This window comes from Phoca vitulina, unplaced genomic scaffold (assembly GCF_004348235.1).
Source record: "Phoca vitulina isolate PV1807 unplaced genomic scaffold, GSC_HSeal_1.0 scaffold58, whole genome shotgun sequence".
NCBI classification, from domain to species: Eukaryota; Metazoa; Chordata; class Mammalia; order Carnivora; family Phocidae; genus Phoca; species Phoca vitulina.
In genome coordinates this window covers 7,416,549-7,428,661 of record NW_022589761.1, presented here as the reverse complement: position 1 = coordinate 7,428,661, position 12,113 = coordinate 7,416,549, and the positions used below count along the sequence as shown (strand labels likewise).

At 37.6% G+C, this 12,113-nt stretch overlaps 1 protein-coding gene across 2 annotated transcripts in view; it reads right to left on the bottom strand.

Annotated features, from left to right (window-relative positions):
• Positions 1-405: 405 nt before the first annotated feature.
• LOC116623246 (zinc finger protein 420) overlaps positions 406-12,113 on the bottom strand; it is a 38,764-nt gene continuing 27,056 nt past the window's right edge. For both annotated transcript variants that reach the window (XM_032390223.1, XM_032390224.1), the window contains one exon: positions 406-3,490. In XM_032390223.1, coding sequence (XP_032246114.1) covers positions 1,560-3,490 — 1,931 coding nt within the window. In that variant the 3' untranslated portion in view covers positions 406-1,559. The remainder of the gene's footprint in view (positions 3,491-12,113) is intronic.

Genomic DNA, 12,113 nt, shown 5'->3' with positions numbered 1-12,113 from the left:
GCAACAAGAAACACCCAACACACATTCTGAATCACTCCTACCATTTCTACTAACATTACAGTCTTAACTGGTGAAGAATCTGCCTTGTAAGATAGAATGGAAGGGAGACAGACCAAATGTCCTGTCTATGAAAGCAAAAATCTTTAGTTTTCTAGCCTGAAGTGGGTTAATTCTCATTCATGATGGCACAAAGTCAATGCCAAACTTGAGATTTCTTTTACCCACAGCACTCCACCTCTGGGTACAAAATTTTATAACCTTAATACATTTTAGTGTCAATAACAGAATGAAAACAACATCAACAAATAAGTTTATTTTAATTTTATATAAAGAAATACAGGAGGCAAGCAGACCAGAATTGGTACAACTGTTCCATAAAATCAGTACAGGTGTAAACTCATTCTGTATTTCTGCTCCATCATCCTTAGTACCCAGATAACCATTCTCAAATTAAATGTCCATATTGTAGGTAGGGAAACAAAGAAATACAAAGAGAGAAAAGGTATTCTTAAATGTCCTACATGTACAAATACCACTTCCATCTTGTTGACCTGCAAGAGGGGCTGAGATGATTTTTCAGCCAAGAATTCTAAAGGAAAAATGGATATTGGGTAGGGAAGTAACAGTCCCTGACAGACTGTCACCATGTTTCACTGAAAAATAGTAATGTTGGTTTATTTTTAGTTTAATTCAAAAGCTGTACATTCAAGTTTTTAGAAATTTCCTAGTAGGAAATTTTATTTTGGCTATCCATTGTTATTCATTTCTAAATAATATTCTTGAATTGTGGTAAAAAAAATGATAGGACATATGAGTTTCTGGACTTTGTTACAATTCACTTCAACTCTCTTCAACAATCCACTGATTAAATCTACAATGTTTTGTGGGTTTTTTCCCCCAACAGTATGAATTTTCTCTTCTAGTATATGGGATGAGATGTGAATGAAAGCTTTCTCATATTCATTACAGCATACAGTGCCCCCCACTCAAAGAGTCAGGGTCAAGTGTTAATGAAAGATTTCTTAATATTCATTATACTCCTAAGTGTCCTCTTCTCATGCAAATTCTCTAAAATCGTACTAGTAATAATGATAGCTAATACTTGTGATATGCTATGTTCAAGGCACTGCTCTAAGAGCTTTACATGAAATGTCTCACATAATACTTCCAAGAATCTTACAAGGAAGGTATTATTCTTAGGCCTATCTTACAAATGATTAAACCAAAGCAGAGGTTAATTATGATAAATGTCATGAGGAAAATAGCTGGTAGAGACAGGGTAATGTTGAAAAAGACATATTCTACAGCTAAAGGCCTCAATATATTTACTATATTAACAGAATTATTCTCTATTATAATATGCTAAAGTTTAATAGGTTTCCAGTAATGATAGGTTTTTCTACATAGATTACATTAATAGTTATTTTCCCCCATTAGAATTCACTGATGCTGAACTTTATGAGGCAAATATGCTCCCATATTCACATTTTAGGAATTCTTTGATAATAAATGGATTAGTGACCAGAGAAGGCTATCTTAATCACAAAGAATCAGATAATTCATATAAAAACTTGTGAGCTATGACTGAAGTCTATCCCACATTCCTTATATTCAAAAGATTTCTCACTGATATGAATTCTCTGATGTTGAGTTAGTTGTGAACCACGAGTAAAGGCCTTCCCACATTCCTTACATTGATAGGGTTTCTCACCAGTATGAACTCTCTGATGTCGAGAAAGATGTGAGCTCTGAGTAAATGCTTTTCTGCATTCTTTGCATTCATAGGGCTTCTCACCAGTATGAATTCTCTGATGTAAAGTAAGTTGAGAGCCATGACTAAAGGCCTTCCCACATTCCTTGCATTCATAAGGCTTTTCTCCAGTGTGAACTCGCTGATGTTGAGTAAGTTGTGAACCACGAATAAAGGCCTTCCCACATTCCTTACACTGATACGGTTTCTCACCTGTATGAATTCTCTGATGCTGTATGAGGAGTAAGCCACGAGCAAAGGCCTTCCCACATTCATTACATACATACGGTTTTTCACCAGTATGAAGTCTCTGATGTTGAGAAAGATGTGAACTCTGAGTAAAGGCCATTCTACATTCTTTACATTCATACGGTTTCTCACCAGTATGAATTCTCTGATGTTGAGTAAGCTGTGAGCCACGAATAAAAGACTTCCCACATTCCTTACATTCATAGGGTTTCTCACCGGTGTGAATCCTCTCATGTTGAGTAAGTTCTGAGCCACGACTAAATGTCTTTCCACATTCTTTACATTCATAGGGTTTTTCACCAGTATGAATCCTTTGATGTCGAGTAAGGAGTGAGCCACGATTAAAAGCCTTTCCACATTCCTTACATTGATAGGGTTTCTCACCAGTATGAATTCTCTGATGTTGGGTAAGTTGTGAGCCATGACTAAAGGTCTTTCCACATTCCTTACATTCATAGGGCTTCTCATTGGTATGAATTCTCTGGTGTTGAGTAAGTTGTGAGCCACGGATAAAGGCTTTCCCACATTCTTCACATTTATAGGGCTTTTCACCAGTATGAATCCTCTGATGTTGCATAAGCAAAGAGCCACGAATAAAGGCCTTTCCACATTCCTTACATTCATATGGCTTTTCCCCATTGTGAATTTTCTGATGTTGAGAAAGCTGTGAGCCACAAATAAAAGCCTTCCCACATTCCTTACATTCATAAGGTTTTTCACCAGTGTGAATTCTCTTATGCAGAATAAGTTGTGAGAGCTGAGTAAAGACCTTTCTACATTCTTTACATTCATAGAGTTTCTCACCAGTATGAAGTCTCTGGTGCAGAGTAAGTTGTGAGTTCTGAGTAAAGGCCTTCCCACATTCTTTACATTCATAAGGTTTCTCACCAGTATGGACTTTTTGATGTCGGGTGAGTTGTGAGCTACGAATAAAGGCCTTCCCACATTCTTCACATTTATACGGTTTTTCACCAGTATGAATTCTATGATGTAAAATAAGTTGTGAGCTCTGAGTAAAGGCCTTCCCACATTCCTTGCATGCATAGGGTTTCTCACCAGTATGAAGTCTCTGATGAAGAATGAGCTGTGAATCACGACTAAAGGCCTTTCCACATTGCTTACATTCATAGGGTTTTTCACCAGTATGAATACTATGATGTTGAGTTAGGTGTGAGGCTCGTCTAAAAGCCTTCCCGCATTCCTTACATTTATAGGGTTTCTCATTAGAATGACACCTAGGATGTTGAGATAAGTAAGCATGCTGATTGAAAATGGACATTTTTTCATATATGATCATCCCTTGCCTGAAATATTCCTCCTGATTTTCTTGTTGCTTTTCCAATGTGCCTCTCACTTCCAAATAATCTCTGGAACTGGACTCCTCAAGGTCACAGTTTTCAAGCCTGGCACTCATTTCCCATTGGGATAATTCTGTTTCATAAGTGTCCTTTTTTGGAGATAAATCCTTATTTGCACTCCTTGAAGGCAAGTCTGAAAGATAAGAGAACATGAAAAATTCCTGTTATCATTTCAGGAGAACCCATAGTAGAAAAGACTATATATGAAAATATACATGGGAGCACCTGGGTGGCTCAGATGGTTGAGCGTCTGCCTTCAGCTCAGGTCATGATCCCAGGGTCCTGGGATCGAGTCCCACATCAGGCTCCCTGCTCAGCGGGGAGCCTACTTCTCCCTCTGCCTCTCACTCTCTCTCTCTGTCTCTTATGAATAAATAAATAAAATCTTAAAAAAAAAAAGAAAATAGATATGGATGGTAACCAATTTATGATGGTTCAACTTAAAATTTTTTGATTTTATGATAGTACAAAAGCAACATACAGGGACGCCTGGGTGGCTCAGTCGGTTAAGCATCTGCCTTCAGCTCAGGTCATGATCCCAGGGTCCTGGGATCGAGTCCCACATCGGGCTCCTTGCTCAGCGGGGAGCCTGCTTCTCCCTCTCCCACTCCCCCTGCTTGTGCTCTCTCTCTTTTTCTGACAAATAAATAAAATCTTAAAAAAATAAAAAAGCAACATATAGAAACTGTACTTCAAATTTTGAATTTTGATAATTTCCTGAGCTAGCAATATGCAGTACAATACCCTCATGATCCTGGGCAGTGGCAGTAAGTTACAACTCCCAGGCAGCCACGTGATTATGAGGGTAAACAACTGATATACTTACAACTATTCTGTACCCATACAACCATTCTGCTTTTCAGTTTCAGTATAGTATTTAAAAAATTACATGAGGTATTCAACATTTTATCATAAAATAGACTTTATGTTAGATAATTTTGCTGAACTATAGACTTGTAAGTGTTATGAGCATGTTTAAGGTAGGATAGGCTAAGCTCTGATGTTTGGTAGGTGTATTAAACTTACAAATTTTCAACTCACAATGGGATTATTGGGACAGGAGTTGTAAGTTGAGGATGTGATATAGGTAACTAATACAAGAAATAACTGGCTTACATCAGTGCTTTTCAGATATTTACTATGACCTATACTAATACCTACTTACCTTTCACATCACAACCTGACCCATACAGTTTCATTAAACAATATCTACCCTGTTTTACTTTTTCTATGCTATTCAAGTCTCCTCTCACTCACACATGCACACACACACACTCACACACAGATAGTCAAAACCCACTAAACTGATTTCATGTTGCATGCAGTAATATATTCCTGCCTAAGGTTTCAAAAAAATATTAGCATAGAATGATCTTACATACTAACATGTAAAAAGAGCACCAGAGAATCTACTGAGAAAGTAAGGGGAGAGAAAACATTTTAAAGCCAATGGTTCTCAAACTGGGGCAGGGGGGCGGTCAAAATCACTGGGGACTTTGATAAAATTAAAGATGCCCAGATACCACACCAGACTAACTGATCTGAATCTAATGCATCAGAAAAAGAGCATGGTGATCTCTAGTTTTAATACTTCCTACAAACTGATTCTGATTCAGATCATGATTTGCTATCTCTGCCTAAAACTTAATAGCTTCCAAATTAAACTTAGAATAAAATCCAAATGCCTCCCATGACTTTGACAAAGCACTCCATGGTGCAGTCCCAACTTATCTGATTTCTCTCCACAAGCCTTCTCAGTTTTGCTCATTATTTGCCAAACATACTAGATTCCTTTGAGCTCTGAAAAAACTAAAGAGCCAATTTCAACTTACAACTAACTAGAGCCTGTTTGATGTCTTTGGACTACTGTGCATGACATACTGACTTTTTCTCATCCTTCAGGTCTCAATTTAAATACCAGTTCATATATCATAAATATCCATTTCTACTAACAGAAGACTAGGTAATTTAAAACAAATTTCCTGATGAGAGCAATTACACAAATTGGACAAGATATTATGGGCACCTGACTGAAGGCACTAGAGAACTGCTATTGTAATAAAGAGTCGGTGGGCTGAAAGTTGAAAAACATGAAAATTCAAAGAAATAAGCTAATTATTTTAGGCTACTTTTCCACTCACGGAGGTCCTACAGTTCAAGAAAAGACAACTGAGACGTGGAAAAACTAAGCGGTGTATTGGACTATTTCTTAAGGTTTGGGCAATAACTAGAGAACAGGGCCCTCTATAAAGTCATACTTAGAGTTGGGAACCCTGAGGGCTACAAAAATAAGGAATAAGGGAAAAACAGTAGACCAGTCTGGGCAGGGTCCGAAGTCTGAACCATCTTTGAATCAACTCAACCAAGAAATCTGGACTAAAGTAATTTAAGATTATTTGCCACAAAGCATATTAAAATCTTCACTGAAGATTCACCCAAGGCTTCAAATTACTTTCATAATTTTTCTTTACAATTGTAAATTATGTAAACTAATATTGTACAATTACAATTTATTGAGTCTAGCACTCAATAAAAAATAACCAGGTGATGAGGGTACACAGACAACTTAACTGAAAAACCTGAAAAACAGAAGAATAAAGACAAAAGAAACAGATCTATGAGGGCTCAAGTCATGTATCCACTACAAAAGTAATGATACAACACTTCTATCATTCCTAAATACTCTTGTGCTATCCCTTTGTAGTAAATTTCTCCTAACCTTAAGCGTAGATGCCTGGAAACTACTGATCTATGGCTTTCCCAGCACCTCCTTACAAATGGAAACAAAAGTATTTCCATACAAAATCTAAGATTAAAATGGAAAAAGTGATCATACTTTTCCAATTGCCTTGCCTCTTTCATACTGCTTCCTAGGTACTAGCCAGAGATATCTTCATTAGTTCTCCCTGTCCTTTTCAACCACAATACCAAGTAGCCTTTGATTACTTATCTTTACTTCACAGTCTGCTTTCTTTATGCCCTGTCTCATGTGTTCTCATACTCACTCTTGTATCCAAGGCAAATACCAGAATAATAATTGTATAATTTCTTGGGCATTGATACAGGTCAAAGACATGATGAAAGGTTTCTGTAAACTTATGGAATACTAGGGATTTTGGAGAGAAAAAAGCATTACTGAATATAAGGAAAGGAATCTGGAGTAATAAATTTCCAGAATTTTACTGAAAAACAGTACGCTGTATGGAAATAAGATCCAGAAAAAGAACACCAAAAAATCTCATATGCTGCTAATGGCAATGTACAACAGCACAACCATGATGAAAGAGTTTGGTTGTTTTGTATAAGGGTAAACATACACTTAGCATATGATCCAGCATTAATAATTGTATGTATTCACACTTATGCCCAGACAAACATCTGTACACCAAGGATTATAGCAGCTTTATTCACAATTACCAAAAAATCAGAAGCCAAAGATGCATTCATACTGGTAAAGAAGTTAAACTGTATTTGCAGATGACATACTATACATAAAAAATCCTAAAGACTCCACTAAAAAACTACTAGAAGTAATAAATGAATCCAGTAAAGTTACAGAATAAAAGAACTTATACCATGAAGTTAGTAGCATTTCTATACAGTAATAATAAAGTAGCAGAAAAAGAAATTAAGAAAACAATCCCATTTACAATTATATTAAAAGAATAAAATACCTGGGAATAAACTTAACCAAACAGGCAAAAGACCTGTAGTCTGAAAACAATAAAACACTGATGAAAGAAATTCAAGATGACATAAACAAATGGAAAAATATTCCATGTTCATAGATTGGAAGAACAAATGTTGTTAAAATGTCCATTCTACCCAGAGCAATCTGTAGATTTAATGCAATCCCTATCAAAATACAAACAAAAATTTTCACAGAACTAGAACAGATAATCCTAATATTTTTATTATATCACAAAAGACCCTGAATAGCCAAAGCAACCTTGAGAAAGAAAAATACAGCTGGAAGTATTACAATTCCACATTTCTAGATAGACTATGAAGCTGTAGTAATCAAAATAGAAAGGTACTGGCACAGATACATGTATCAATAAAACAGAATAGAGAAACCAGAAATAAACCTACACTTATATAGTCAATTAATCCATGACAAAGAACGTAAGAATATACAATGAGGAAAAGACAGTCTCTTCATCAAATGGTGCTGGGAAAATTGGACAGCTATATGCAAAAGAATGAAACTGGACGGTCTTTTAACACCATACAAAAAAACAAACTCAAAATGGATTAAAGGGCTAAATATGAGATCTGAATCCATAAAAATCCTAGAAGAGAACACAGGCAGTAATTTCTCTGACATTGTCCATAGCAACATTTTTTTTTTTTTAGATATGTGCCCTAAGGCAAGGGAAACAAAAAGCAAAAATAAACTATTGGGACTACATCAAAATAGCTTTTGCACAGCAAAGGAAACCATTAACAAAACAAAAAGGCAACCTAATGAATGGGAGAAGATATTTGCAAATATACCCAATAAGAGATTAATATCCAATATATATAAAGAATTATACAACTCTGAACCAAAAAGTAATTCAATTAAAAAATGGCAGAGGACCTGAATAGACATTTTTCCAATGAAGACATACAGATGGCCAACAGACACATGAAAAGATGCCCAACATCACTCGTCATCAAGAAAATGCAAACCAAAACCACAATGAGCTATCATCATCTTGCACCTGTTGGATGCTAAAAACAAAAAGACAAGAAATAATAAGTGTTGGTAAGGATGTAGAGGAGGAAACCCTCATACACTGTTGATGGGTATGTAAATTCATGTAATCACTGTGGAAAACAGTATGTGGAGGTTCCTCAAAAAAACAAAAATATAGAGTGGGGGAAGATGGCAGCAGAGTAGGAGGACCCTTGGCTCACCTTGTTCTATGAATACAACTAGATAACTATCAAATCATCTTAAGTACCCCAGAAATCGATCTGAAGATGTGTACTCCACATCTAAAGGTAGAGAAGAGGACACATCAAAGAAGTTAGGAAGTCTGGAGATGCAGCTTGGGAGAGAAATGGATCGTGTCTGCTGTAGTGGGAAGGGAGTTGCAGACATGGAGAAGGGTAAGAGACAGACTAGTACACAGGGAATCCCTATAGCAGCTGGCTTGGAAAGTGAAAGGGTCCAAATTTCAAGAGTTCATGCAACCAGCGGGGATTAATGCCTAGAGTTTAAAAGGTCAGCATGTGTGGCTCTGCGAGAGCTTGGAGAACACTGGGACTGCTTTTGGAGAAGAGGCAGGGCAAAGAGCCCGCAGACATACAGTGTGGAAATAGCGATCTGAAGAGCACCTGGGGCACACAGTGGGGAGGTTAGTTGAGAGGCAGCAATCACAGAGAGACCCCTCAAGGAACAAAGGAACTAGCAGGTGCCATTCCCCTCCCCCATCCCTCAGCATAAACACAGAGCCACCTGTGGGAACCAGCGTACTGACAACACTAGCTACTCAACTTGCTTTCAAGCCCCAGCTCCACCAAGCTACAGTGGAACCACCCTTCCCAGTAACACTTGCCTCAGTCTCCCTTGGTGGGTCCCCTTCCTCAGAATACTGGATCAAACCCCCACTAATACTGTGTCTCCTGACCCAGGAGTTTTGTGAGGCCTCAGTTCCAGTGGCAATGGTGACAGGTCTCATTTCACAAGCAGACCAGAGCACATCTAGTTAAAATGCATCCCATTGAGGCCAGGGACCAAACGCTGCTCACAACAGGCAAAGAGGCTTTGCAGATGACTAGCCTGAAGGATAAAGCAGCCGGGACATGACAGCAGAACACACGCAGCACACATTGGAGAAACTCCCTAAAGCACCAGGCCCTGGGGAACAGGGACACTACACTGCAGGACATAACAGAAACTCTTCTTCGTAAGGCCACTACCCTCAAGAAAAGGAGACATAGCTGACTTTCTTAACACAGAGAAACAGGCATGGAGTACTCAGACAAAATTAGAAGACAGAGGAATTTGTCCTAAATGAAGGAAAAGGACAAGGCCATGGCCAGAGATCTAAGCAAAACAGATATAAGTAACATGCCTGATGGAGAATTTAATGATCATAAGGATACTCACTGGACTTGACAAAAGAGTGGAAGACATCAGTGAGACCATTAACAAAGATAAGGAATAACAGGAAGGGCTCAAGAAATGAAATGAGAAACACATTTGGTGGAATAAACAGAAGGCTGCATGAATCAGAGGAACGAATTAATGACTAGAAGACAGAGTAACGGAAAGTAATCAAGCTAAACAAAAGAGAAAAAAGAATTACACAAAATGAGAAGAGACTTAAGGAACTCAGTGACTCCATCAAATATAGTAACATTTGCATTATAGGAGTCTGAGAAGAAGAGAGAAAAGGGGGCAGAGAATTTATTGAAGAAATTATAGTTGAAAGCTTCTGTAATCTCAGGAAGGAAAGATATATCCAGATCCAAAAGGCACAGAGAACCCCCAACAAAATCAAGAAAAGGAGATCCACACCGAGACATACTGTAATTAAATGGCAAAATAGTGATAAAGAAAAAAATATTAAAAGCAGCAAGCCAAAAGAAAGTTACATACAAAGGAACCCCATAAAGCTAGGTGCAGATTTTTCAGCAGAAATTTTCTAAGCCAGAAAGGAATGCCATGATATATTCAAAGTGCTGAATTGGGAGAAACCTCCAGCCAAGAACACCTTATCCAGCAAGTTTTTGATTCAGAATAGAGGGAGAGATAGAGAGTTTCTCAGATAAAAACTAAAGGAGTTTGTAATCACTAAACCAGCCCTGCAAGAATTATTAAGGGGAACCCTCTGAGTGGAAAGCAAAGACCAAAAATGACAGTATTAAGGTAGAAAACACAAAAGCAGTAAAAATGAATATTTCTGTAAAAATTCAGTCAAGGAACTCACAAAATAAAGGATGTAAAATATGACACTGGGTACCTAAAATGTGGGGAGGAGAGGAGTAAAGACTGAATTCAAACTTAAGACCATTAACCTAATATAGACTGCCACATGCAGATGTTGTAGACAAAACTAATGGTACCCAGACAGCAAAAGTCACTAATAAGTATGAGAAGAATTAAAAGAAATAAAAATACATCACTAAAGAAAACCAGCAAACCACGAAAAAGTGAAAGACAAGAAAGGATCAGAGAAAGTCTTCAGAAACAACCACAAAACAAGTAATAAAATGGCAATAAATACATATCTATCAACAATCACTTTGAATGTAATGGACTAAAACATTCCAATCAGGACAAATGGTACCTCCACTTGTGAACAAAGCATAATGTATAAAGCTGTCACATTACTGGGGTGCCTGGGTGGCTCAGTCGTTAAGCGTCTGCCTTCGGCTCAGGTCATGATCCCAGGGTCCTGGGATCGAGCCCTGCATCAGGCTCCCTGCTCAGCAGGAAGCCTGCTTCTCCCTCTCCCACTCCCCCTGCTTGTGCACTCTCTCTCTCTGTCTCTCTCTCTGTCAAATAAATAAAATCTTAAAAAAAAAAAAGTTGTCATATTACTTTACTATGTTGTACACCTGAAACTAATGCAACATTTGTGTCAATTATATGCAAAATTAAAAAAAATGGAAACCCAGATGTCCCTCAAAAGTGAATGAACCAACAAACTTTGGCATTTCCCTACAATGCAACACTACTCAGGAATAAATAGAAAGTACGGATACATGGAATAATATGGATAAATCTCAAATACATTTTACTAAGTGAAAAAAGCCAGACCAGAAAGGCTATATATTTTTATTCCATTTATATAATATTCTGGAAAAGGCAAAATTGTAGGGATAGAAAACAGGTCACTGGTTGTAATAAGGGACAGCATGATGAAATTTTTTTAAAAGATTTTATTTATTTATTTATTTATTTATTTATTTATTTATTTATTTATTTTAGAGAGCATGAGCTGAGGGAGGGGCAGAGGGAAAGGGACAGGCAGAGAATCTCCACTAGACTCCACACTGGGCACACAGCTCCACGTAGGGCTTGATCTCATGACCCTGAGATCATGACCTGAGCTTTCGGCTCAGGTTTTTGGTTTCGCCAAGAGTTGTTTGATTAACCAACTGAGCCACCCAGGTGCCCCCAACATAAGGAAATTTGAGGTTGTAATGGGACTGTTGTATATTAGGACTACAACAGTAAATAGTGCATCAGATTTCCTGAAGAACACCAATAAATACTGAATAAAACCTGAGAAACAACCTTCCAGAAGAATGTCAAGCTAGATCTACAGAGTCTACAATGAAGAACCAGAAACTAGAAAGGTAAACATACTTTGAAGCCACAGCTACCCTTGGGACATTTGCTGTCTTCAATTGCCTACATATGAAACTTAATGGTCTAAAAAAAATCTCAGATAAGGCCCTGGACTGACAATATGTCAGATTAGTAATAAACCTCTTCAGAAAATTATAACCATCCAAAGTCTGCAGTTCAGAGGGAGAGGAAAAAAATTCCTTGGTTTCAAAGGAAAATGACAAGGAAATCTTAGTCTTAGCCATTTAATAAATTTTGACTTTTATTTTAAGATGGGGAGCCACTGAAGGGTTGTGAGAAGCAGCATGACAATATGACTTTTGTTTAAAAATGAATCATTCTGGTTGTTTAAAAAACAACAGATAGTCAGGGTGCTGCGTGGCTCAGTCAGTTGGGCATCCAGCTCTTGGTTTTGGCTCAGGTCACGATCTCATGAGTTGTGGGACTAAGCCCAAATTTGGGCTCT